The sequence below is a fragment of the Dysidea avara genome, chromosome 4, assembly GCF_963678975.1.
Source record: "Dysidea avara chromosome 4, odDysAvar1.4, whole genome shotgun sequence".
Classification (NCBI taxonomy): domain Eukaryota; kingdom Metazoa; phylum Porifera; class Demospongiae; order Dictyoceratida; family Dysideidae; genus Dysidea; species Dysidea avara.
In genome coordinates, this window is record NC_089275.1 from 47,053,892 (window position 1) to 47,078,919 (window position 25,028).

Sequence of the window (25,028 nt, forward strand, 5' to 3'; positions counted from 1 at the left end):
TATTGACAGGAAGAATGAAAACACAATTTTTGCACCTCCATAGCTCTGTGCTGCCTTGATGAAACAAAACGATTTTTGCTGTGGACACACCCGCTAACTTCAGTACTCCACATCCTCGTAAAAGGATGCGTCTTACCTTGCTGTACAAATCTATTAATGGCCTTTTAGCTCTAAAAATTCCTAGTTATTTCACTGTGATTTCCACAAACACAAGAATTCATCATCATCAATCCTACCATTTACACATATCAGAACAGATGCCTACATGAACAGTTTCTTCCCTAGAACAATAAGAGAATGGAATGATCTCCCTCAACATGTTATTGATTCTAACTCACTAGATTTATTTCAGGAACAATTAGTTACTTATCTTAATACTGCTTTACTGTAATTATTGATTTTTTTGTAGTACCTTGATCTTATGCGATAGGGAAAAGTGGTTATATGGGTGAGTGATAGGGATCAATTAAATTAATGTTGTCCTAAGGAGCAAAGTAAAAGCCATATATGTGACAATGCAAGCCAGAGCACATCAATAACTTTATAGAGGACTGGATACAGTATAATTATCATGGAGGTTTGGATTTTTCTGGCCACAATTATCACCCAAAAACCAGCTTCACAATACCTTCCTGGTGCATGTCCTGGCAGCAGTGGCAGAGGAAGTAGTTGATATGAGGGAGGGCTGACCAGAGTATAGAGTATCTGGCAGCAGGGGGTCTGGGCACAGCCCCCAGAAGCTGTAGCCATTTAGTTATTTAATTTTTAATTTGTTTAATGCACATACCTCATAATTGAGTGTTGTGTGCATGTGAAAAGATGTGAACTTAAAATAACTGTTCTCTATAAAGATGAAGTGCGTGACAAAATGTGTTTAAGTCAGGTGCATTAGTTAAGTTAGTTATCACAATGTCTGTTCACCAAAATTAAATATATAGCAATTTTATATGTACAATTTAAAGCATTTTAACTAAAACACCAACTTTTAGGCTATTTTCCAGTTAAAAACTTTTTTTGACAAAACTTTTATACCACAAGGTTAAGGAATATAATAGCATTTATAAGCAGTACAAAACAGCCAATAGCCACCTGGAAACACTTGATACAGTGGTAAGACACCAACTCTTAAAGTAAGAGGTACCTGGTTTGATTCCCGCTGTAAGCAACTTTTTTCTGTTTTTTAAAAGCTACTTTTAGGAACACGTTTTTATAAAGGGCTTGACTGCTCTATTAGGGTATTTGAGCATTCTATTGGAGTATATTGATTTTTATCAGTCCCACTCCAAGAAGGATAATTTTGGCGTGGTATCATTCTGAGCCCCCTAGCCCCACCCCCCTTTCCGCCGCCTATGCCTGGTAGTATTGGTTAGGTATAACCAAGCCAAAAAGTGCCTTTAGTATGACCCTAAATGCTTCCAATAGATTGCTATGGAATTATTATTTTATAATATATTCAAATTTTCTACTGACTGACTACCTGCCTGATGCCTTCAGACAAGTTAACTTAAGCCCTAAAGTATTCAAACACTGTGCAGTACCATTACTTCAAATAATTTGCCATCTGTTTTACACAAGCATATCTTCTAGTACTATTCCACATGACTGGTGCACTCATTGTGTAGTTATTATCCACAAATCAGGTGACAAATCTTCCGTGTCCAATTACAGACCCATCTTACTATTGTGTATCCTCTCCAAGGTGTTAAAAAGAGTTGTGTACAATAATATAATTGACTATGTAAGTGAAAAAGTCACCAAGCATCAATTTGGTTTCCTGCCTAAAAGGTCAACAATACAACAGCTACTGGTATTTACGGAAAAAGTAGTTGAACAAAAGTGCGAAACTGATGTTATATATTATATAATAAATTATACAGATTTCAGAAAAGCCTTTGATTCCGCATTCCATGAACATCTTCTTATGAAACTACAGTCTATTGGAACTGGTAACGCCTGGAAGTGGTTTGAAGCCTATCTTAAACCTCGCTATCAATGTGTTAAAATAGGGGACTCATATTCTGAGCTATGTAATATAATTTCAGGGGTTCCTCAAGGGAGCGTGTTAGGATCTCTACTGTTCGTCATCTTTATCAATGACCTGCCTAATTGTATTAGATCTGCAATTCCTTTCATATTTGCTGATGATACAAAGTGCCTTCACGTAATCAGATCCACTGAGGATACCTACAATCTGATATTAATAATGCTTCCAGCTGGAGCACCACATCAGACCTACTCTTCAATGAATCAAAATTTATTCACCTTCGCTTTTATCCAACAACCACAACAGATCATCCAACTTATACCATCAATCATTATCTACTAACATAATCAAGCATCACATAACTAACTACTTCTGGACTCATTTTACTGAAAACTTTAATTCTGAGAGAGCCTGTACTTATTATTTTCTATGTCCTTGTTATCGTTGCTCTAAGGAACCAATCCCCACCAACTTCAATCAATTGTAATTATTAGTATAGCTGTAATAGTGTAAGTAGTGTGTAATTGTAATTGTAATAAGTATATTGTAATAATTTGTGTGTATGTATATTTTCCCTGGCTGCGGGTACATGTTGCCCACAGGCCATTAATGCAGGCTTACCCTGCATTAAAAACCAAAAAAAAAAAGTGTAACTCAATAACAGCTAAGGGTATGGACTTTATTTTTCACTGTTTGACATCAGCCCAACGGATACCTTTTGGCACACCGTAGTACATACAATGCATGCATCATGGATATACCTTTGTCCTCCTTTGGACAGCCCAAGGTGTTGATTTGAGGTAATGCAATAGCTTCTCTACATTTGTAAACCATGCAGAGGTGCTTCTACTGTTCTTTGTTTGTAACACTGTGTGATGGGCCGAACATAGCTAAAAGCAAAGCATAATAGCCACTTCACTTTCATAATTGGGGTGCACGTTCAGACGAAAGCATTACTTCTGGTGTTATTCTTTCTTTTGATGTGGTATGCACAGTATAAACAACAAGTATAAGGCAAAATTAGGAATTGTAAGTTTGATAAGGGATCAAAGTAGGGAAACAAGGGAGGTCGTCTAGCTGCAGATATAGTAGACCTATAATAGGCTGAAGTAGGATTAAATATCCACTAGCATGTCTGCAGCTGTAGATATATATGCTAGTGGATATTTACCTTGTTCCTACCTTGTCTCCCTCCTTTTTTCTGGCTATGAGCTCTAATCGTGCTTAAAAATTTCTACTACCTGTGTACAGTACAGCAAACATGTTGCTACGAGTAACCTTAAGGCTCCTCTCAAAACAAAGGCTTGACCTTATCATCATAATACAGTAGAGGTCAGAATCAGAAGGATTTCTTGTTTTCTGTATCCTGCAAAAATAATCACAAAACTGCAAAACCATCATACAGAACAATAGCACTGTATAGTGGGGACCACAAAGGTTTGGGCTTGGCCTATGAAAAAACATCACCATCCAAAAATCAGCCTCACTTTTCTTTGTTGATGAAGAAGCAGTATTGGTTAGGTAAATATAAGCCCAAACAAGCTTAAGCCTTCAAATCAACCCGAAATGCTTTCAAAAAGTTGCTATGAAATAATATATTAACGGAATTTTCTAGTGACTGACTGACTGATTGAGAAACTAACTGACTGATGCCTTCAGACAAGTGTAACTCGATAACAGCTAAGGCTACGGTTTTACTGTTTGACATCACTTCAGCTGGACATGTGCCTTTTGGCATACCACAGTATGTACAATGCATTCTTCATGGACTTACCAATGTGTCCCATTTTTCTTTACTGACAGAGAAAAAGTATCGATTTGGCGGTAGCATGTGATGGCTTCCCTTTGTAACAGAAATTGTCCATATTGTTCACAGTGACTACCTTGATTGCAGAGGTGATTTTCGAGCAGTTCTTGATTCATAATGCTGTGTATTGGGCTGACAACGAAGCGTAATGGGTACTTCACTTTTCAGATGATAATTTTTTTTGGAAAGTATATGACTACTGTTATTTTGCAAAACAACCACAAGAAATTGCTAAAATGTATTGACTGTTCACTATTGCTCTAATGGAGAGGCAGATGCCCCTCAGCAACAGCAAGGTCTAAAGCTGGAGGCACACAAGGACACTTTGATCAAGAATGCGATCCCCTAATGTACATTTTTGAAGAGGGGAGCAAGGTGAACCCCAAGCTACAACAGAGCCTGCCCATAGCCACAGAATATGGAGAACTTCACTTCTCACTGAGCAAGTCGACAAGATGTTTATAAGTGGTGGTAGCTGCCTTCCCCATACCACCAGATGTGGAAAATACAAGGAGGTGTAAAACTTCCATGTTCCACTTCTCAGACACATTTCTCGTAAGCACAGCATTTCTCCATCTTGTGTCACCGAAAGGTAGCAGCCAGGATTGGAAGCTGCAAAACACGTAAAAACCCATACAAACACCTCAAAAAACCAGACGCCCTAACGTCTACATGTGCATCATCATCTTGAATGATTGAATGTGGTGCATTAACCCACCAGACAAAGGACAATTAGGCTCAAGCTGGGAATCACGACACACTTCAGACATCAAACTTGCACTGAGATCCTTAATTTCATTGTGTCTAATAATTGGAAAAGCACCATGTGGGAAGCTAAGGGTGTGGGACAGGCTAAAATCCTTGCCACACACAGTGAGATGGAAGATATGATGGCATAAAGCCATATCTTAAACAAATAGCATCCATCATTTAACTCACCATGGAGGAGGGCAACTGCATGGAAATGGTAGACTGCAACTGGTCTGACAAGGATTGCTCTTTGGGGGTAGACAGACGGTAGAATAGCTCATGCTGTTGGTGAACCACACCTCAGGCAAAGCTGGATTTTAGTGGACATTAATCAAATCAATTAAACCATGTATATAATAATTCCTTTGAGAAGGTATACTGCTGTCCAGATATTGAAACAGGATTACAAATACCCAGACACTTATAGCACACTGGGAGACCAAACAGATCTTGTTCAATGTCATTAACATTGTGCAGCACAAAATTTGGAAGGAAATGGTTACAAATGGCAGATTCAAGTGGCAAGAGTAATTTGGAAATATTTTGAGTAGTGCAAAATTATAATTCCACTTGAACATGTAACCATGAGCAAATGCAACGTAGGATGCATGAGGCTGAGTTACAGCATACAAGGACAGTTGTGAAACTCCTTGAATACATTCATTGACATGCTGTTGGGTAAATGAGGTGATAAAAGAAGTGGACCCCAAAGCTGCACCTAAATATGTGTAACCAGAGGAGATGACTTGAACACAAGTGTTCACAAAATATTCCTGGCTTCTTGTAACAAATCTTCTTTCACAACTAGCCAGCACTTATCTGCATTGACATGAGCCACCAGACAAACACAACTCATCCAACCACTTTCTCAGCTGACAAAGCACCCTACTGCAGCAGCATCATCTGCATACAAAAGTTGCTTGGCATTGCCTGTCAGACATCGAATAACAGGAACCAAACTGATGGCATACATAGGCATTGCCAAAGGATCACCCTGTGTTGTACCTTCACGATACAACAAGGATTGTCCATCAATGAATAGATTAGAAGCCATGCAATAGGTGTTGGTAAAGACAGTTGCAAAAGGATGGCACAAATCGAACATGTTTAGAAGGGCAGAGTGATGATTCAAAGAATTAAATACATTGGAAGCATCAATCAGCAAAACTCTATCAGACTGAATGGCGTTCAAAGGGTTCCATGGAACGCCTCTCTTACTCGAGATACTCTAATAGAGCAGTCAAATTGAGGTACTCTAATAGAGCAGTCACAGTAGTCTTTTGAGGAGCAGTGTAGCAAGCTATATATACAATTATAAATAAGGAAATGTAGTTGGTGAGGGAATCTATGGTGAGGGGCAGCTATTGCAGCAGGTGATGACCTTTTTTTTTTTTCTTTTTTTGGTCTTCAACTTACAGTTAGGCTGAAGTTGCAATTCCAAAGTGGAACCCCCCTTTTTCAAAGTCTGGATCCGCCCCTGGTATGTACTGCTGCCTCACAGTCACCCTGCTGGCAGCACAAAGTTGAAAGAAGCCTGAGATGTCTTGTCTCAAAACACTGAGAATAGCCTTGGCGATGATCCATCTAGAGGTCTCCCGCATCCCTATAGGTCAGACACCTGGATTCTTATCCAGGGCGATGAGCCGCTGATTGTTCAGTAGAGATTGTAAAGTAGCAGAGTCAACAAAGAGGTGGAAATACATTTGGCAACTAGGACTAGTGAGCGACAAAGATCCACAGAAGCTGTATGAAATGAAGTACAGAGGCAATGCCAGCCTCTAGCATCTACCTCTCAAGGCCTGGCAGCACCTTCCGTACGAAGCACGATGACATCATCATTAAAACAATCAAATATAACAGGTTGTGTCTGTATGATCAAACTGGATGAGGAAGTAGGAGATGGAGAAGGATGCTCATCCGATACGGTAGTCTCCAACCTATGTAGATATTGGCAAAATGGAACCACCAGATTTATCAGACAAAAGCACAAAGCTGTCACTGTGAAAAAGGTGGGATATAAGATGGTATTTCCAGTGGCTTATTGAATACAAATAAGCTTTAATATAAACCCTGTATTATACTCATGTTATACTTCAGTATAATGCATACTATACTATTACATATATGGCTTCAGTTTATTTACCACATTACTTATATCAAATATAATGCCCACACTATACCATCATATATATGGTTTCAATATGTTTAACACATTAACTAAAGCCTTACATGTGATTGTTAGTATAATACAGGTTATATCAAGCTTTTTTGTATTCAATAAGCCACTGGAAATACCATCTTATATCCCTCTTTTTTCACAGTGTGTCTGTACCCTTCCTTGACACATAAGTTTAGCAAATTAAACTTAAGGTCCTAGCAGTGTCTTCAGAATTTGAGTGACTTCCTGATTTGTAGGGACCCGCCGATTATGCTCATTATTTTACCTATTATGCTATGCTGCACTGCTCAAAATTTTGCCTATTATGCTTAAATTAATGCTCAATATTTACCTATTATGCTCAAATTATGCTCAATATTTATACCTCAGTTCTCATGTTTTTCTAGTAAATTTGCACTTTATGGGAAAACAGTAAGTTGCTGAAGCATAGACTCTAAATCCCTGCTTGTCAAAATCCAATTCACGGAAAAGATCGATATACTCTAATAGAACAGTCAGCTGTCTCTTATTTTCTGACTGTTCTATTAGAGTATATCGATCTTTTTCTGTGATATATATTTTGATAAGCAAGAATTTATGGTAATGCACAAGTGTTCTGCCTATTATGCTAGCATTATGCTCAATGCTTTCAGGCACCTATTATGCTCATTATTATGCCAGCATAATCGGCGGGTCCCTACTGATTTGCTGACTAGTAAACATAGCTGAACAGTACATCCTTAGTCCAAAATGCTGCTATCATGCCATAAAGGTAGGCGATGTTCTAAACAAGCCATGTGATCATGAAATTTGAATTTCAATGATGACGACGCTGAAGCAGTAGTGCAGGCATAACCATAGCAGCCTTCAATGTAATGCATTCTATGGTTGACGCTGTTCCATAGCTATCAAAAAGTTTAGAAAGTTCTCTCACAAAATTAGTGCCAACTTTGCCAAATGGCACCATGAATAGGTTGTTCCTCCAGTGAACAATCTGATTATAAGCATTGGAGATATGGGCACAGAACTCAGAGAGGACTGATAATTGATATTTGGGGTGTGTGGCATCTGATGTGGTATGCATGGGTTCACTAGTCAAAATAATTTTATATTACAAAAAGTTAACACAAAAGTACGCAATAAATTGGAATTTCCAACTTGAGTAAGGACTAGTGATGCACCGATACGGATACTAGTATTGGTATCGGCCCTATTCCAACTGATACTTTAAAAGACATCATTTAATTTCTTATCAAGATGGTGGCGTACATAGCACATCGAACAGAGTTGAGCAAAAGCTGATATAAGCCATGAATTCCTTAAAAGAAGGCATTATTAGTACATTCATTGAAGCCATAAACTATTATCTTTGCATAATTGATAGCCACAAAACCAGCAAACTGTAGTTGATGAGATTAGCAAATGAGCTTAGTAAGCTAAATCACTAGCTGGTTCTTGTGAGAAATTCCTGTGGGGCAAAGTACCGGTATCAGATCGGTATCGGCCATTTCCGGCCTCAAATGTATCGGTATCGGATCAGTAGTGAAAAAGTGGTATCGGTGCATCACTAGTAGGGACCATAGCACATCGATAAAAAGTACTGAAACAAGCTGGACTGGAGTTATAGTGCACGATATTAAAATACATTAAAACAATAAGAAGTTTTATATCCTTATTGCTCTCAAGATACCATAATGGAAGCACAGTAGGGACATTATTAATTCAATATTGTGCACTACTCCAGCTTGTTCCAGTACTTTTTGTCAATGGTCCCTGCAATTCCATTTTTTTGTGTACTTGTAGACTATAGGGTAAGTGGATAACTAGGCTACCTAGAATAACAATCCTAGCCTGTCAGATTATTTAACCATGCATGGTGTTCATTTGTTTTTGCTTTTATAGACTCAGAAAGTCTCTGGGAAAACCAGCTGAGCTAATTGCCCAGTAACTATTCTTAATTATCTATACATGTACAAATGCATGTGATAAAAGTTGCTGGCAGGTGATATAAAATAAGGTGTTGGGTGCAGAATTTATTGGGTGGGAAATATGAGAATGACTTTTGCATCATCCATTAGGTATTGTCACCAATATAGTGCCAGGAAGAGATCAAAGCAGAAAGAAGGAACAATCCAAACCTAAAATAATCACCGGACCACCAAAGAGTCCATCAGGTTTGTTAATCTGATTTCAATAATGCCTTTACAAAAGTTGTTAATTAATATTATTAACAGATACAGTACATGTTGGGCCAAAGTATACTTCAACAGTCTTATTGCCTATTGAGAAATGCCAGTTTAAAGTATTCAGTGCGTTGTAGTTCGCCAGTAGATGAAATACATGTACCTAATTTTTACACGTTTTATTCCTAAGTATCGTAGCCAACAGCTAAGTTTCCTGCCAACCAGGTGGACTGTATCAGGCAAGCTCCAAAAGTGGTGGGAGGTGGAGCCCTGAGAAGGGCAAGGGGCTGTTTTAAAAATTTAAGAGGAAGATGTAATGAAAAATTAGGTCAAGTTATGGGCAATTCTGGTCTCAAAAACTGGCTAAAATGAAAGAATATTTGCAGCAGCACAGGTGACACCACGGAACTGTACAGCCATCCCCAAGCTGGCCAGAGCGCCACTACGGGCCCAGTCTGCTCATGTAGATCGCAACTGTGCTTGGGAAAAACAACCAGCAAAAGCAGACCACTCAAGTTTAGCTGACTTTGATAATGAAATTTGATAGTTTATTTGTATAATTATAGCTTTGTGTTCTCATTGAAAATCAAATTTGATAAGACCGATTTTCCCAGACCCAGTCACATATACAAGTGACAGCTTAGAAGGCAGAGATTTTACTAGTAGATTTTACCTGTTCTGTTAGAAGTCTTGTTATATTTGTACCTGTATGAGATTATATAACTACACATTATAATAATATTGTGCACTGCTTCCATACACAGTGGTTGACTGGCTGGTTAAGTTCTTGAAAGGAGGTTACTGCAAAACAAGACTTAAGAAACGTAAAGAAGAGAATGATACTTGGCCACCTATTAAAATCAAATCATTTATTACATTAGCACTGATGCATCAGAGAGATTTACAAACAAGAAAAGAAACAACACAAACAATTTTCTTACGTACGAAAGGAGATATTTCTGATATACCTAAAAAAATCAATTCTCAAAAGTTAACAGACATCACACAAATATTCAGCTCTCAATCTGGCAGTATTCCTAACAGTATCCTCATTGAGGGTCATCCCGGAATAGGAAAGACAACTCTTGTTAAAGAGATTTGTGTTGAATGGGCTGAGGGTAAGCTACTCGCCTCTGACAAACTGGTACTCCTCCTGTTGTTAAGAGATCCTAATGTACAGAGAATTACTAATATACATCAACTGATAGAACACTTTACACAGTCAACCAGTAAGGTAACACAACTACACGGTTATTTAGAAGACAACCATGGAGCTGATGTCACCTTGATCATTGATGGCTTTGATGAACTGAGTAATAAGCTACGTAAAAAATCATTTTTTATACAGCTAATTGGAAAATATATTTTGCCAGAAGCTAGGATCATAGTAACATCACGACCCACTGCTTCTGCTTGCCTTCATGATTTTGTAGACAGAAGAATTGAAATTCTTGGATTTGACCAAACCAGCAGATTAAAATATGCAAATGAGGCCTTAAAAGATACTCCTTCAAGGCTGGAGAAGTTACAGAAACATTTTCAACAATATCCAAATATTGATGCCATTTGTTATATTCCTTTAATAATGTCCATCATTGTATTCCTTTGTATGTGTCAACCAGACGACCTGCCACCAACTGCTTCTAAAATGTATCACAGTTTTGTCTTACACACAATTTGTCACTTCCTGAAGAGGACAGAGAAACTTGCTGAGGATGAACACATCAACAAAATGGAATATTTACCACAGCCAGTCCAAAAAGTACTTCAAGAACTACAGAAAGTTGCATTTGATGGTCTTATAAAGGACAAAATAGTATTCACAATGGATGACTTACCTGATATGTGCAGGGATGATCCCACTTGTTATGGACTGTTACAATCTGTTGAATGTTATTGTTCAGATGAAATTGGTGTTCCAACCAAATCCTTCAACTTCCTACACTTGGGAATACAAGAATATTTTGCTGCCAAATATGTGGCAACCTTACCAGAGGATGAGGTGTACACACTAATGAAGGAGTCATTCCTTGTTACTGAATACGATGATGATGATGATGATGATGATGATGAACTTGATCCTGATAGTAAGAGTGTCCGCCTCTCCAACATGTGGATCATGTATTGTGGTATAACCAGTGGACAAAGTAATTCTTTAAGGCGTTACCTGTCAACATCAAACCTACATGTACCATCAAAGTTACATAGTACACTGGGGGAGGTTCTTGTATTACCACTACTATCACAAAGGCATCAAACATCAGCAAGATCACTTCATTCACTATCAAGACCATCTATCTTAAGACAACCTGATAGATTGTCACAATTGTATTGCAATAAACCTTCAATTCGACCACAATTATCACAAAAATTAACATGTATTGTTCCGATTAGGTATATAACCCATCCAAAACCAGATGCATCAGTTAAATTACCTCCTTTACAAAACCAGATGAAAACAACAACACTTCCAGCTGTGAGCTATCAACGACTGGGTGTATTCAGTCATCACAGTAGTGGACATGTTGCTACTATGCAAGCAACCTCAGCAAAGATCCATCAAAGATCAACTTCTGATCAGGAAATATCCAACATGCTAACTGTCTCACAAAACATCTTGAAGGACCCAGTGAAGGTTCTCTACTTGATCCAGTGTTTTCAAGAGGCTCAGGATGACAAGTTATGTGACATCTTGTCCAAATCATTTGATAGTGGTGAAATTAACCTCAAAGACCACAGGCTCCTCCCACACCAGGTAATGTCCCTTGGATTCTTCCTATCAAGATCACATAGGAAATGGAAGGAACTAAACCTTTTTGGGTGTCATATAGGAGATGATGGCATCATCCTACTACATCACTACCTTTGTGGAGATAAAGCAAACAAACAAGAAATAACAAAAATTAATCTTAGTTTCAATAACCTCACTGTAGCATCATCACCTCTCTTTGTTGACATCATCACTCACCTGCAGCCACATACTCTAACAATGTTAGGTGAGATTAATATTATTAGGTGCATCTCCACTGCAGTAATAAACAGCAACACAGTCAAAGTGCTATACATGATGGAGAGTGACCTCACATTACAAGAAGCATCAGCAATATCTGATATGATGACTTGTTTGGAGGAGTTGAACATCAGTAACAACAAACTTGGTGATGATGGAGCAGTGACAATATCAAAAGGAATAACAAAAACCAACACACTGAGAGTATTGAAAATTGTTTACAATAACATCACATCCACAGGAGCTACAGCAATTGCAAACAGTTTACTACACAACACCTCACTGGAGGTACTAGACATGAGTTACAATGCCATAGGTAGAGATGGAGCTATAGCAATTGCTCAAGCCATTAACAATAATAAACTGAAGACACTAAAAGAGCTAACACTGTATGATTCTAAAACAGATGAAGAGTCAGCCATGACAATACTGAGAAGTCTACGCTACAACAATTCTATCACTAAACTAGGACTTCGAGGACTAGAGTATATACACATAGAGAAAGAAGTTGAGTACATAAACAGTACAAGAAGGAAATATAATCTACAAGAATTGAAAATTGTCTGATTAATCTAGCTATACCACCCGCTAGCCATGCTCTATTTAACACCATAACAATTCATGACAACACCAGCACGCAAATCACCATACAGTATTTCTATCCATTATAGCAAACAATAATGAAAAATACCTTATAGTATACTAACAGAGTTAAATATCTTCTCTACATCTATCTATGGTACCATGTGATATTGGGTGTATAGGGTTATTGGCAGATCACATGATATCATGTGATTGATGTACCCTTTGTTATATATAATGATCATGTATTACCCGCATCCTTTTTGCATAGTAATACTGTGTATGCATGCATTCTTATATCCCTCATATTAATACATTAAACCATAAACTTGTAAACATACAGAATAATAGAAATCTCATGCTAGTTCAAAAAAGCTACAAATATTGCTAAACAGTAGCTGCATAACTTCAAACACAAATTAATCATTATCCAATTACTACTCTTTTTTACTGGGATAAGTAAAGTATGCAGGGCCGTATATCTGGGTAGGTTAAAGTGGACCTTTTGTGCAGGATTACATCTGATCTATATATAAACACTAAAAGATTGAATTTAGTGACAATTTTTATGTCAAGAGTAACTAATTATATATAAATGAATTAATGTACTCTCAGCTGAGGCAGTAGACCAGGCCAAAGAGTGCTTAAGATACATATTGTATGGCCATGGAGTTGAAGCAGAAGTGACGGATTTTATTCATGGGGCTCCCAGGAAAAATTTCATATTTTATAGGAAGCTTTGAGTATGCTTTAGATGATCTCACTGTTTTTGTAGAGCTACATACAGTTTTTAAAGAAATGTAAAATGTCTGTTCTATTTGAGTCATTAACTGCTCTATTTGAATATCTTGATTGTGTTACAAGCAGTGAATGAGCGACTTGGAGTGCTTCATTTTGATATTACAGTAAGTTATTCAGCTAAGAGACTTTTGCTACTGAAAATTGAATTTTTGTACCAAAATTGAGGGTCTGCTTTCCAAGGAACTGCCTATGGGCTGATGTAGGTATACCTGTTCACAATGGCAGGTCATGACAATGATGCATCACTTATTACATTGTTATACAAGACTAGATAGTTACTTAGTCTATTAAATGAGTGCTGACTCTTAATTTGTTTACTAGACAAGTACATATAACATAAAAAATATATACAGCAATACCAAAATAACAAACAAAGCTTTGAACGATGATTAGACTGATCACTGATGAAAAGTATTGTAGTTTGCTTAGGGTCATGTATACAGATGAACACTATACAGAGATCAGGTGAGCTGTGGTGAGTGGGGCTTGAAGTACTGCAGACTCTCATTGAGGATTACATTAGCATGAGTGAGTAGACCAGTGTGATCATGTGATCCATCCTGTAGTAGTGATGGTGATAACATAATACCATGACACAGTGACTAAAAAATAAATATTTTTTACAACTAGTGAGACACATAGTGTTTGAAGTAAGTACATTTTGTGCTGCCGGTATATTGCAATGATTGTCCAAACAGTTAAGGTAAAGAGAGGAAGGCTATTTTTAAACAAAGAGTAGACCACAAAATGGAAGATTTTCTATCTCAAGATTGATCTTGAGTCAAATCCCTGTAGTAAATTGTAAAAGAGTAAGGATGTACAGCACATGAGTATATTTTATATTTTTTCTGTGGTGCAGCTGGCTGCTTTTATTTAAGTTTTACAATTAGCCCAATCACCATTTACAACTAGCTAAAAGTCATTTACAGCTACCTTTTTGACCACAACTAGCCCCTTTCTTAGCCCCTGCCATGACAAGTTAGTAATCTCAAAGAAATGGCATAATTTTAACTTTATTGTACACTAATAGCATTTCAAATGTTTTTTTTTTACTTGTAATTTGTTTATTGTGAATGAGATTCACACTGTTTCATAACAATGCATGTGTATGCAGTTGATATCTTACTTTATTTAGTTTAGCTGCAAGTTTCTCCAACTGGACAGGTTGATCCTGTTTAACCAGACTGACCAGTTGCTGTAGCAAACACCTCAGCTGTGTGGCAGCTTTGTCCACTACAAGTTGCATGTCCTCACCACCCCCTACCTGTATAGTGACAATGACACACTACACACAGGGGGACACATGGTCACACTCACATGATGTTTGATCATTTTCATGAGCACGTTCTTCTGTTGTTGTAACTCAACAATCTCATCTCGGTGACAGTTGGAGCCATCACTGATCTCCAGTAATGCTATAGACGTGTCCTTCTCTTCCATCTCTGACTGGAGTGCCTCCAACCTTCAACAAAGTAATGGAGTAATGGAACATGTGCAGTAGTATTAACATCAAGAGTTCTGTTATTGATAACATGTAATATGAAGAATACTACAGGTCTTGATATTGTTCAATGAGAGCTTTCAATTCATTGGCATGTAGTGTTACTTTGCTGACATTATACACTACACAGTGCAATTATTATCCAACGATAAACAGTTACTGTAGTGAAACAATATAATTATGGTGGTAGTTGTTACAACAATGTAGGAAATCCCTATATTAAGGGATTTTCCCACATAGCTATGTTGTCATTCATTTCTCTTGCTTCACTACTTTCTTATTGCTACTTAATTTTTATTGTAAAATAGCTGTTATACAGGTATGGCTGTGACTGCTTTATTAGAGTATATTGGTCTCAAATGAGCTACGAAATACAGTAAACAATGTAGGCAGTCATGTCTAGTTTTCTGTGCAGCTGACAATCAGCTCATATAGATCACTAAGGGACATGGTCAAGGAGTGTACTGATCATTAAGTGTGAGGCATGTGATCATTAAGTGTGCGGCATGTGATCATTAAGTGTGAGGCATGTGATCATTAAGTGTGAGGCATTTGTTATGATTGTTTAGGGGTGTGATCGGATCAGCAATCGTTTTTATAAGTGCAGCTACATGTATCCACTCCATCTAACCATTTCAAATAGTTTTTATAGCAATTAAATATGCTCCTCTGGAAAGAGTTAATGCGGAAATTAACAACTTGATGTGGTTTCCTTTCTTGAAGAAGACTATGTAATTGAAGATAAAGGAAAGGCAAAGAGCAGGACGGATGGCTGAATATTGAATTTTTTTTAAACGTGTATTTTTGCCTGCCTATCAACGTACCTCACTGCCTGACCACAGTCGCAAGGCTAGAGGCCAAATGAAGTAGTGTGAGGCCACCATTTCACTCCACAATAACAAAATCACCATTGGCAGCTCCTTTTCTGATTTTTTCTTGTTTTTTTAACGCTGTATTTGAAGTTAGATACACAAAAGCTGTTCCGTAAAAATGATTTTCATTGTGCATCATGTTTCTATGATGGTTTTTACTGCCATTTTGGGTGGCATCCATCACTTTTAGGAGGGAACCCTACTAAACAGCACTTGTTTGGTGCTCTTCCACACATCCCAATTACAAACTTTGATGATTGACAACTGAAACAAGTTATTGGCTTACAATTTGGCTAGAGATGAAGTACAACATAGCACAGTAGAGGAAACAAAATTCAGGCACACACATTTCTTTGAAACAAAGCTATAATCGTTAAAGTTCACCGAAAACAATGTGAGTATAAGACCTCTTTTACAAATCTGGCCACGACTGGATTGTGTGACACTTTCTATTTTATAGTACAATTAACCTTAAACATTCTCCCATAAATGGGATGCAATGTTCTTCCCCTCCCATAAATGGGATGCAATGTTCTTCCCAAAAGCATGCTCTTGTAGTCCACTGCTCATACCTTAGTTCCTTTTGTTGTTGTTTTTGTGCTTGTACAACTTCAGATAATTTAGTCTCTAAATCTGTAATTCTTTTCTCCCTCACATGAAGAATGTTCTAATAGAAGCACACAAACACATGTTAACTCAAACCCAATTTTTAAAAAAGTATAAAACATATAGCAGTGTCTCTACATGTTACACACATTTCATTTGTAACTTGTGGGTGAAATGTATGAAAACTTGTGACACAAAAAACAGTGCTGATGAGACGTACACATTTACACAACACTACTCTAAAAATTACTTTGGTGGACAGTTGCAGGGTAATATTTACCATGTTAACCTATTATCATGTATGCAGAATATAATGCATACATTTGAAGATCAACCAACTCTTCCAAACTAGATAAATAAATTCTCAAAAAATTTCAGCCTGTGCATGTGTGAATGTGGTGGACGATCATGAACTTTCTCTTGAAGAAATTGACTGGCTGGTTACATGTTATTTTAGTTAACATACTTCAAGTTGGGACACAGTTCCCTCCAAATCTTCATGATACTTTTTCAGTGCCTCCAGTTCATCTGGATCCTGATTGGACGATTTTGAACTTGTTGCACAATGACATTCACATGAAATACAGTCATTTGATTGGCTAGTTTGAGTATACTGGTTCATAGTACTACCACCACTGGTGTGTTGTTGTCTTAACTGATGAAGTTCTTTGTTGGCTTCCTCCATGTTCTTCTCCAGGTTAGTACACTTCTTGTGTTCCTGTAATGACAACATATATATTATGTGTACATTGATGTGATCAAAGATTCTCCTTTACAAATATTATAGAATTCTTGCTGCGATGTGTAGAGGGCATGATGGAACCTCATTAATATGGCTGTTGGCCACCCACACCTGGCCAAAATTTGACAAAACACACACACACACAGACATGTGCACATTCTCAAGAGTAAGTCTCACTGAAATAAGGTATTAATCATGTATGGACCTGCCAATTGAAATTTTGTGGAGTTATACTACATAGTAAAAACCAACAAACAGTGAAAAATAATTCCTTCAAAAATTTTGCAGCCACTCAGAATAGCCCATTTTGTAGCCACTCAGAATTTAGAAACATGTTCCCAACCTCTGCTAAGTATTCCTGAATGGTGGAGACTTGTGTCATCTTTTGTTTAAACATTTGCTCAAGGTCACTGATCTGATTGCTCCTCTCTGAAGCCACTGCCACTGCTGACGTTAACTCCTGTCGTAACTTGTGTAACTGCTCCTGAAATAACAACAGGTGGGTCACAAGAATACATGCATTCTCAGCCACACCTCTTTCTCTTCCACTTTAATACTGCTGCTCTCCAGCCCTTCCCTCAGGATAGCATTACTTTCAGCCAATCGGCTGATCTCATTGCTCTGTACTTGTCTAACAAGTTCACATTCTCGTGTCACTTTCTGTAGTTCTTGTTCCCGTTCCATTAACTTGCTTTCAGCTTGTTGTAACTTAGCAACCAGCACATGGTAGCCATCTTTAAAACTATGTTCTTGTTGTGAGAAGTGTAACAACTTAGCATCTTTCTGATGAAGAGCTGCCTGTAACTTGGACACCTGTTAAAATGAGAAATTTGTATTGGTTTATTTTCTAGCTAATAAGGATGGTTGGATATTCCGATATGTGCGAGGTGATCGTAATGTACACCTTAGCTATGTATGTTTGAACTTGACATGGTCACTAAAATAAGGTGGCTTTATTAACATGGCAGCCACATAGTAAGGATAGGAATTCACCATATCCCATTGTAAAGATACTGAAAGTCTGAAACAGTACACTTATGATAAGCTATGGCTTTGTCTGTGGCAATGTGTGTGCGTGTGTAAGGTTTGGATGAATGAATTGAACTAATCAATCCTATATTGTACTAGCTACATTTCCTATAGGTGTCCAGCCACCATACAACATATATATGGTAATGGTGATTACTCACTGTCAACTCCATTGTCTTGATATGGTTGTTTTTGGCAGCCATTTCAACTTGTAGTTGTTTGTTCTGAGAGCTCATCTTGTTCAAGTGAGTCTCAAGTGACTTCATTTGCTGTTGCTTGTGTCGTAAGTTCTGCTCAAACTGTTGGCACATTTCAGCATACTCTGAGTCTTTGTCAGACAACAGTGCCCTGAGCGTGTCCACCTACAGGTCAGCATATGATAGAAGTACACATGTGGGTAAGGATTTAGATAAAGCACCACCACTATGTAGTACCACATGCTTACAATCTTTCAAAGGACATAATTTGTGGGGGTGAATGAAATCACTGTTTACCTCACTAAAGGTTACAAAATATATACTACAATGAGCAGGTATGGGGTCTACCAATTTTTAAGGATAATGTAGTAGTATACATTGTTTTAGAGTCATTATTTTCTTCATAAACTTTACCATTTGACAACTGACTTACAGATGTAGTCTCTGTATTGAAGAGAGATTTTGACAATAGACATTTTGATTAACTATTGATATTGCTTTTTAGTTAATCTATGAAACATTACAACTCAAAAATTACATTTTCACGATCTCACAATGTAGTTCAACTGCTGTGCAGTCTCATTTTGCATGTCAACAATAACATGACTGAAAGCCAAGTAGGTGTATACAGATAACATATGTGTAATGTGGTGCTTATTCTACTATCAAGGAATCCACAATACAACGAAGTTTCATTATCAACTCTATGGGGTATGCAATCACAAATTTCCCCACACATAGAAGCCAGTTGCATTGTGAATATTTTCCAGTAAAGTTTCATCCTCCTTTAGCCTAAATATGGTACTGTATATAGGAAACATAATACATGTATATAATTGTGTAATTTCCACACAGGATGATCATAGTTTCAGGTCCTGTATTCAAATTATAATACTAGTTACACTATCACATTTCTTAGTGCTTAACTGATAAGGAAATATCCCTATATATTGGCTATAGAATTATATCGATACTTTGTAGTAGTGGTTGTACCTGAATATAGTGGGGTACGTGGTAAGTGCATATACTGTAAAAAATACATTGAAATCAATTTATCTACTCGTACATTTAAAAAAAAGATTTCACCCAAAACAGGGCCAAGCCAAAACATAATATTATGTCATGAATACTCTATAGTAACCAAATGTAAGCAATGACCACAATACAATACAACCACTTAAAATTTAGATTGGCACAACCCAATAATTAATAGGTAGCTGGTACACACAATAGCAGTGGTAACACCCTGCAGTTAATAAAATATATTACAAGTCAATAGCATCAGCTACACATCATGGTCAGTGTGCTGGCCAACAGAAGACCTCACTTCAATGAACTGGGAAGTAGTACAAAGATCACCTATTTTACACTTTGTTACTGACAGGAGCTATTAAATGTCAACAACACAGCTCAGACATCTATGGGCTGAGGCTAGCCTGCATAGCTGAATAATGGGAGAACTACTGGATCCTGTTAATGTGTGGACACTTGAGGACACCTACATAATTCAGACGCTTAGTAAATTTTCCTTAGTACATAAACTGATCTAGAAGGGGTTTGTCCTAAGGTGCTGTCCATATGATATAGCCCCTGTACTATAAGTGTAACCCAAGATGAGAGCCAGCTAACTGTCATGCAATAACTGTCATGCAATACTTACAACATTGTGGGTACCTTAGTTTTCATCAGGTTAACATGACTCTGCAGCATGTTGTCAGTGCCATTAACAAGGTGCTGTGTAACATCCTCAGAATTGTTCTGTGAGAAGATTATGCAGTATTAACTGTCAAGGATTTATAATATGGACTGTTAGCTATGTACTTTAGCCATATATGGCTAGCTATGGAATATTAAGGTCATAGTTTATAGTTGTAGGCCTAGCTATATTTGTCTAGTGTGTGCACGTATAGCATATACAGTACTATAGCACAAGGCTACTAAAACACATCACTTACTAAAACACATCACTTACTTCGCGTAATTGGCGCTTTGCTGTGAACAGAGGGCTGGAACACTCACGTGATGAATCTGTATCTTCCATCACGAACTACAACAACCAACAGTTAACAAATAATATACTAATATGTTATCGCATATCTGTAGCGAGGTCATTTATCTCTTAAGTCATTTCCGTTGAAACTCTCACCTCGGAAGTGATAATCAAACCTATTAAAGCACGGCAGTGTACAACACACCATACCATACCTTGTATATCAATCCAGTGTAATTGATAATCGCTAGAAGTACACTCCTTATTGCATGCGATTATTTACGTACAGCTCGAGCTACCGCACTAGCTAGCCAGCTGTCTCCAATAACCACAATCGATGATTAAAAACTTCTCTCACGTGCGCGCTTGAATGGGCAAGAGTCCGTATCTCCTTGGTCAGTGCTAGGGGAGTGAAGGAGGCGACGTTAAGATGACTTTCGCTGTGATGAGGACGCTACTTCACCCCGGGACACTACTCTACTTGCTAGCCTTGTTGGACATAAGGTGAATTATTCACTGGCGTGTGTTTTCCTTGTTGTTACGGGCGGGCGCCAATCACTCCATATTGAGGCAGAACAAAGTGACGGGCTTCACTATCGGATAACATGGCCTTCCTTACTGTATACGGTATCTTTTATTACCTTGTAGGGATATGTCAGATAATTGTACCCGTAAATGAACTTGTTTGTAACAAATGTGTGACTTCTTGTGTACATGTTTGGTGCATGCATGGTGTGTGATAAAGTGTATTGTGTGGTGAAGACCAGTTATGGCAGTGGTGATCATTGATACTCTGTGTGTTGTGTAGTATAGTGTTGTGAGCAGGTAGTCTCGTGTGCCCAGACCGCTTTTTTTTCTGTCTGTCATTGGGTAGGGAGAAGAATGGTCTGGTCCAGTTCAAATCCCACACTCGTCTTGACACTACCTGGATAATTGGGTAGTGCCAAAGAAACGTAATACATTTTCAAATAGTAGTTGCTCGCGCCTATGAATCACGAGTGCATATTTACAAACTAATCATTGTCTAAGCTGTTTTGGCGTCTACCAATGATTGAATCAGTAATGTATTTCTTATATTGTTTCACAGGTAAGCAGAATCTGGTTATTATTGTACTGCGGTAGTTTTATTACAGTGGAGTTTAAGCACATGGAGCCATAAATACTGCATACTAGTGACTTAATGATGTGACGTGTCAAGACGATTGTGGAATTCGAACCAGACCAGACCCTTTTTTCTCCCTACCCAATGATGAAGAAAAAAAAGTGGTCTGGTCACGCAAGACTAGTGAACAGGGTACTGAGTAGGTGTTGTGTAAGACATTTCTGATGCCTTTTAAAGGCCAAAGAAATATAGTGTGTGGTTCTTGAGATTGCAAGGTGCTACAGTAGAACCCCATCAAATGGATGGACATTTGATAACAAGGACAATTTCCTTTTGTATTTAGTATATTTATACCCTTGATAATCAGGACACCTTGATAATCAGGACACCTTGATAATCAGGACACCTTAATAATCAGGACACCTTGATAATCAGGACACCTTGATAATCAGGACACCTTGATAATCAGGACACTTGTCCTTTTGTATTAGTGTACACATTTAGATCCCAGCAGTAGCTCCCAAAATAATCCCTTTATAGAAAACTTCTTCCCTTTGCTGGTTGATTGTGTGTTGAGAATTCTTGTGTGTCATCATACTGTACAACATAACAATGGTGTTTCAGCTTTGTTTTGAAGAGATTGTAATGATAGGCTGGCCATTCCAGCTATGTTATTCATGCAATATGGTTTTGTTGTTTTAAAATGGCTCGTTAATTCATCACTAACTTTAAATAACTTCTTGGTTGACTTGTCAAGATTTAACTTGGCATGCAACTACATACCATAGCTTTTCCCCATTGAACTACACTACAATATTTATTGTGTGTGTGTGTGTGTGTGTGTGTGTGTACATTTATTTTATTATTAGAATGTGGACATTGGATGATACAGGAGAATCAAATGGTTGCCATGGTCACCGTTACCATGTGAGCAGTACTACTACAAGTTATGTATTATTGTTATTTGTTGTATAGCCAGTGGCTGTGGTTGCCATGGCAGCAGAAGAGGGTGTTATTACTCCATCTAGTGCACATCATTCCTTGAATGATGTGGTGGAGAAATCAAAAGAGGATGACAATGATCTGCAAGAAACTCCACAGACACAGATTATAGAACAAGATGACTCTAATGTTTTGGTGCACGAAGACAGTGACATTGCAGACTCATTGCCTGAACCTGGATCACATGAGCTGGTTGGCATGACTACACATACAAAAACTAGATATAGTAGCAGTAATGACCACATTCCCACACCTTGCCAGAGCACCAACTATTTACGGAGCGTTATAATGCAAGCAACAAAAAGCAGCCAGCCCATGTGTACCTCTGTACCTGAAATAGAGATTGTGGATCCTGGATTACAACCTGTAGAACCTGGATTGGAATGGTTGAAATCAGGATTAGATCTTGTAGATGTACAAAGCAATGCCAGTAACACTACTAACACAACAGATGATAATGGACTGCATAAAGGGGACAATGACACTGTTAAAGAAGGTGAGCACATGTGTTTGAGTGGTATAGCCTCAGTAGGAGCTGAAATCTGAGGTATTAGTTAGAATGAGCCAACCTCGGTTTCTACGCTATTTACAGACCTGAGGATAACGTGGACGAGGCTACCCACAGGCTGCAGACCAAGGTAATAATTAATTGGGAGTAGTCAAGCCTGCATCATCTGAGGGGCTGTAAATAGCAATTGAAGCTGATGTCAGCTTGTTCTAAGTACTTCAGAAAATTTCAGTACAAACTGTGGATGCTAGTATGTTAGATTCACCCTCTGAGTTGATGGTGTATATCGCCAAACCATGACATTGGTGTATAAAATTGTACAGTAGTTACTTACTATGCCTGTATGGACGCCATTTGTGCTTGTCTTGTCCAGAAAGTAAGCTGACAGTAAGGGAATTTTATTTGGCTGTGTTGATTTTCGTTTGATAAGTTTACAACCACCAGCAAGACCTGGTAACCCCACCACAAGTTTCTATTGGTAACCTCAAACATTGATATCATAGGAAATATAGTGTAAATTTTCTAGCTGATGGAAAAACAAGTTGATGTTGTGCTACTTCTAAAAACCAGGCGCCATGCAGCTAGCTAAATCATCTGGAATTAGCCAATAGGTTTTTGGTTGTGCAATAATACATAATTATTTATTGTAATTCTCGGATTTCGTAATTCATGAAAATTTTTGTAATTCAATTATGTTGCTATGCATTGCTAAGGAAGTGCTTGTAAACAAAGCGCTTTTAACAACATTTTATGCACAGAGTATCTTCTAAACTGTTTTATAGTTTGACTATTGTGTTTTTCCCACAAATTCTCTCAACAAAGCCTCAGAGCTGCTCTTCATTTCGTTCACGTATGTAGGGAATACACCCCCTTCCCAACTTGAAGGGATAGGCTATTCCTGGTAGTCTACGAGGCTAGCACTGTTGTTTATCAATTGTTAAATGCCTGTAAAACCCGAAGGGAAGGTAATTCACAAAGTCTGAGGAGAGTCACTACACCCATATTTCAGATCGCCAAAAAGAAACCGCCTCAGAGCAAAATTTACCTGTGCGGAAGTTTAGTACAGCCTTCATTTTGCTTTTAGTTCTTATGTAAAAGCTGCTTTTACCATTTAATGATTTTGGTCATGTGGGTGCGTACGGACAAACATAGATAGGTAGATAGGTACACACACATTTTTACGAAAACAATTTCAGTAAACCCAGGTGCGCGCCCACAGCTGGCCTTTGGTAGGCTGTGGGCACACATATGGTTTAAAAATGGTTAGTGGGCAGCCTTGGAGCTTTCTAGGGAAATGATGAGTTACATGTATTAAACATTTTTGAAAAGATCCATCTGTGCATGTTAGTTCAAATAGTGATTCCTTAGCAATGTGTAGCAACGTAATTAGAGAATTACAAAATAATCCATATATGCCGATAACTTAATTGATAATATGTTTTATTACATTACAAAACCCTACTAGCTAATATGTATAGTATGTAGTACATATTAGCAAGAGTTCATAATATATATATTAAGGAGAGTATCCTACTCTCATATACCCCTGTAGAAAGACGTATCGTGAAGTTATGACGTAACACTTCTGAGTTCGCCCGTTTTTCTTTGTATAATTAATAATGTCATTAGTTGAACATGGTATCGATTGAGCGCGTGCCTACCAACGTCGCTAGCAACCAAATCATCTCCAGCTCTAAGCATTTCTCACCGAACTACAATCGTTCCCTCATGGCTTAAGACCGCTTCGTAGGCATTTCTTACTAGGCCATTCGCGAATACAGCTATCCTGAGCATCGCAAGTGTGAAACGGTGCTAACGATTCTTGCACTTTTACGGCTTCCTGTACGTCACAAACCACAACATCTTGTCGTTACGTCATAACTTCACGATACGCCTTTCTACAGGGGTATATGAGAGTAGGATACTCTCCTTAGTTATATATTATGAACTCTTGATATTAGGGATAGCATTTATTGTGGATGATTTTCTGTGTGCAGTGATGCTGTCTGTTATGTCACATCTGGTCCAATATTTCCTGACCTTATTATGCAGATGAACCCCCTAACTCTTTAACTCACTTTAAGCATGAACAACATATACTCTATATTTGGGGGCCATTGCAGTGGACAATGTAGACAAGTGCCCAAACTTATTACAGTGAAGTGATTAGAGCAGGTCTCAATGAGAGTGTATGGGGATTTCAT

General features: G+C 37.9%; 3 protein-coding genes across 9 annotated transcripts in view; 2 read left to right on the forward strand and 1 right to left on the reverse strand.

Annotated features, from left to right (window-relative positions):
* LOC136252494 (protein NLRC3-like) overlaps positions 1 to 12,824 on the forward strand; it is a 70,386-nt gene extending 57,562 nt beyond the window's left edge. The window contains exons 5-6 of one of the 2 annotated variants that reach the window (XM_066044931.1): positions 8,778 to 8,873; positions 9,647 to 12,824. In XM_066044931.1, coding sequence (XP_065901003.1) covers positions 8,778 to 8,873; positions 9,647 to 12,459 — 2,909 coding nt within the window. In that variant the 3' untranslated portion in view covers positions 12,460 to 12,824. The remainder of the gene's footprint in view (positions 1 to 8,777; positions 8,874 to 9,646) is intronic. The other variant, XM_066044932.1, reaches the window with a different exon arrangement.
* Positions 12,825 to 13,562: 738 nt separating this feature from the next.
* LOC136252498 (putative leucine-rich repeat-containing protein DDB_G0290503) lies at positions 13,563 to 20,734 on the reverse strand. 3 transcript variants are annotated; one of them, XM_066044943.1, is made up of 12 exons: positions 20,428 to 20,733; positions 20,369 to 20,388; positions 20,195 to 20,269; positions 19,897 to 19,980; positions 18,187 to 18,387; positions 17,531 to 17,809; positions 17,340 to 17,480; positions 16,721 to 16,972; positions 16,221 to 16,315; positions 14,593 to 14,737; positions 14,402 to 14,539; positions 13,563 to 13,835 (listed from the first exon to the last, which is right to left on the reverse strand). In XM_066044943.1, exons 3-12 carry the CDS (start codon positions 20,261 to 20,263, stop codon positions 13,737 to 13,739), a joined length of 1,503 nt encoding a protein of 500 aa, XP_065901015.1. In that variant the 5' UTR covers positions 20,264 to 20,269; positions 20,369 to 20,388; positions 20,428 to 20,733; the 3' UTR covers positions 13,563 to 13,736. The 3 variants fall into 3 exon arrangements, with proteins under 3 accessions (XP_065901015.1, XP_065901013.1, XP_065901014.1); XM_066044941.1 differs by having other exon boundaries at positions 20,369 to 20,734; XM_066044942.1 differs by lacking the exon at positions 20,369 to 20,388.
* Positions 20,546 to 25,028, forward strand: part of LOC136252496 (SUN domain-containing ossification factor-like) — a 45,670-nt gene continuing 41,187 nt past the window's right edge. The window contains exons 1-4 of one of the 4 annotated variants that reach the window (XM_066044938.1): positions 20,577 to 20,716; positions 21,300 to 21,506; positions 22,184 to 22,241; positions 22,290 to 22,812. In XM_066044938.1, the coding sequence (XP_065901010.1) occupies positions 22,185 to 22,241; positions 22,290 to 22,812 (580 nt within the window). In that variant the 5' untranslated portion in view covers positions 20,577 to 20,716; positions 21,300 to 21,506; position 22,184. Of the gene's footprint in view, positions 20,717 to 20,769; positions 20,840 to 21,299; positions 21,507 to 22,183; positions 22,242 to 22,289; positions 22,813 to 25,028 lie in introns of those variants that run through there. The other 3 variants (XM_066044937.1, XM_066044940.1, XM_066044939.1) reach the window with 3 other exon arrangements.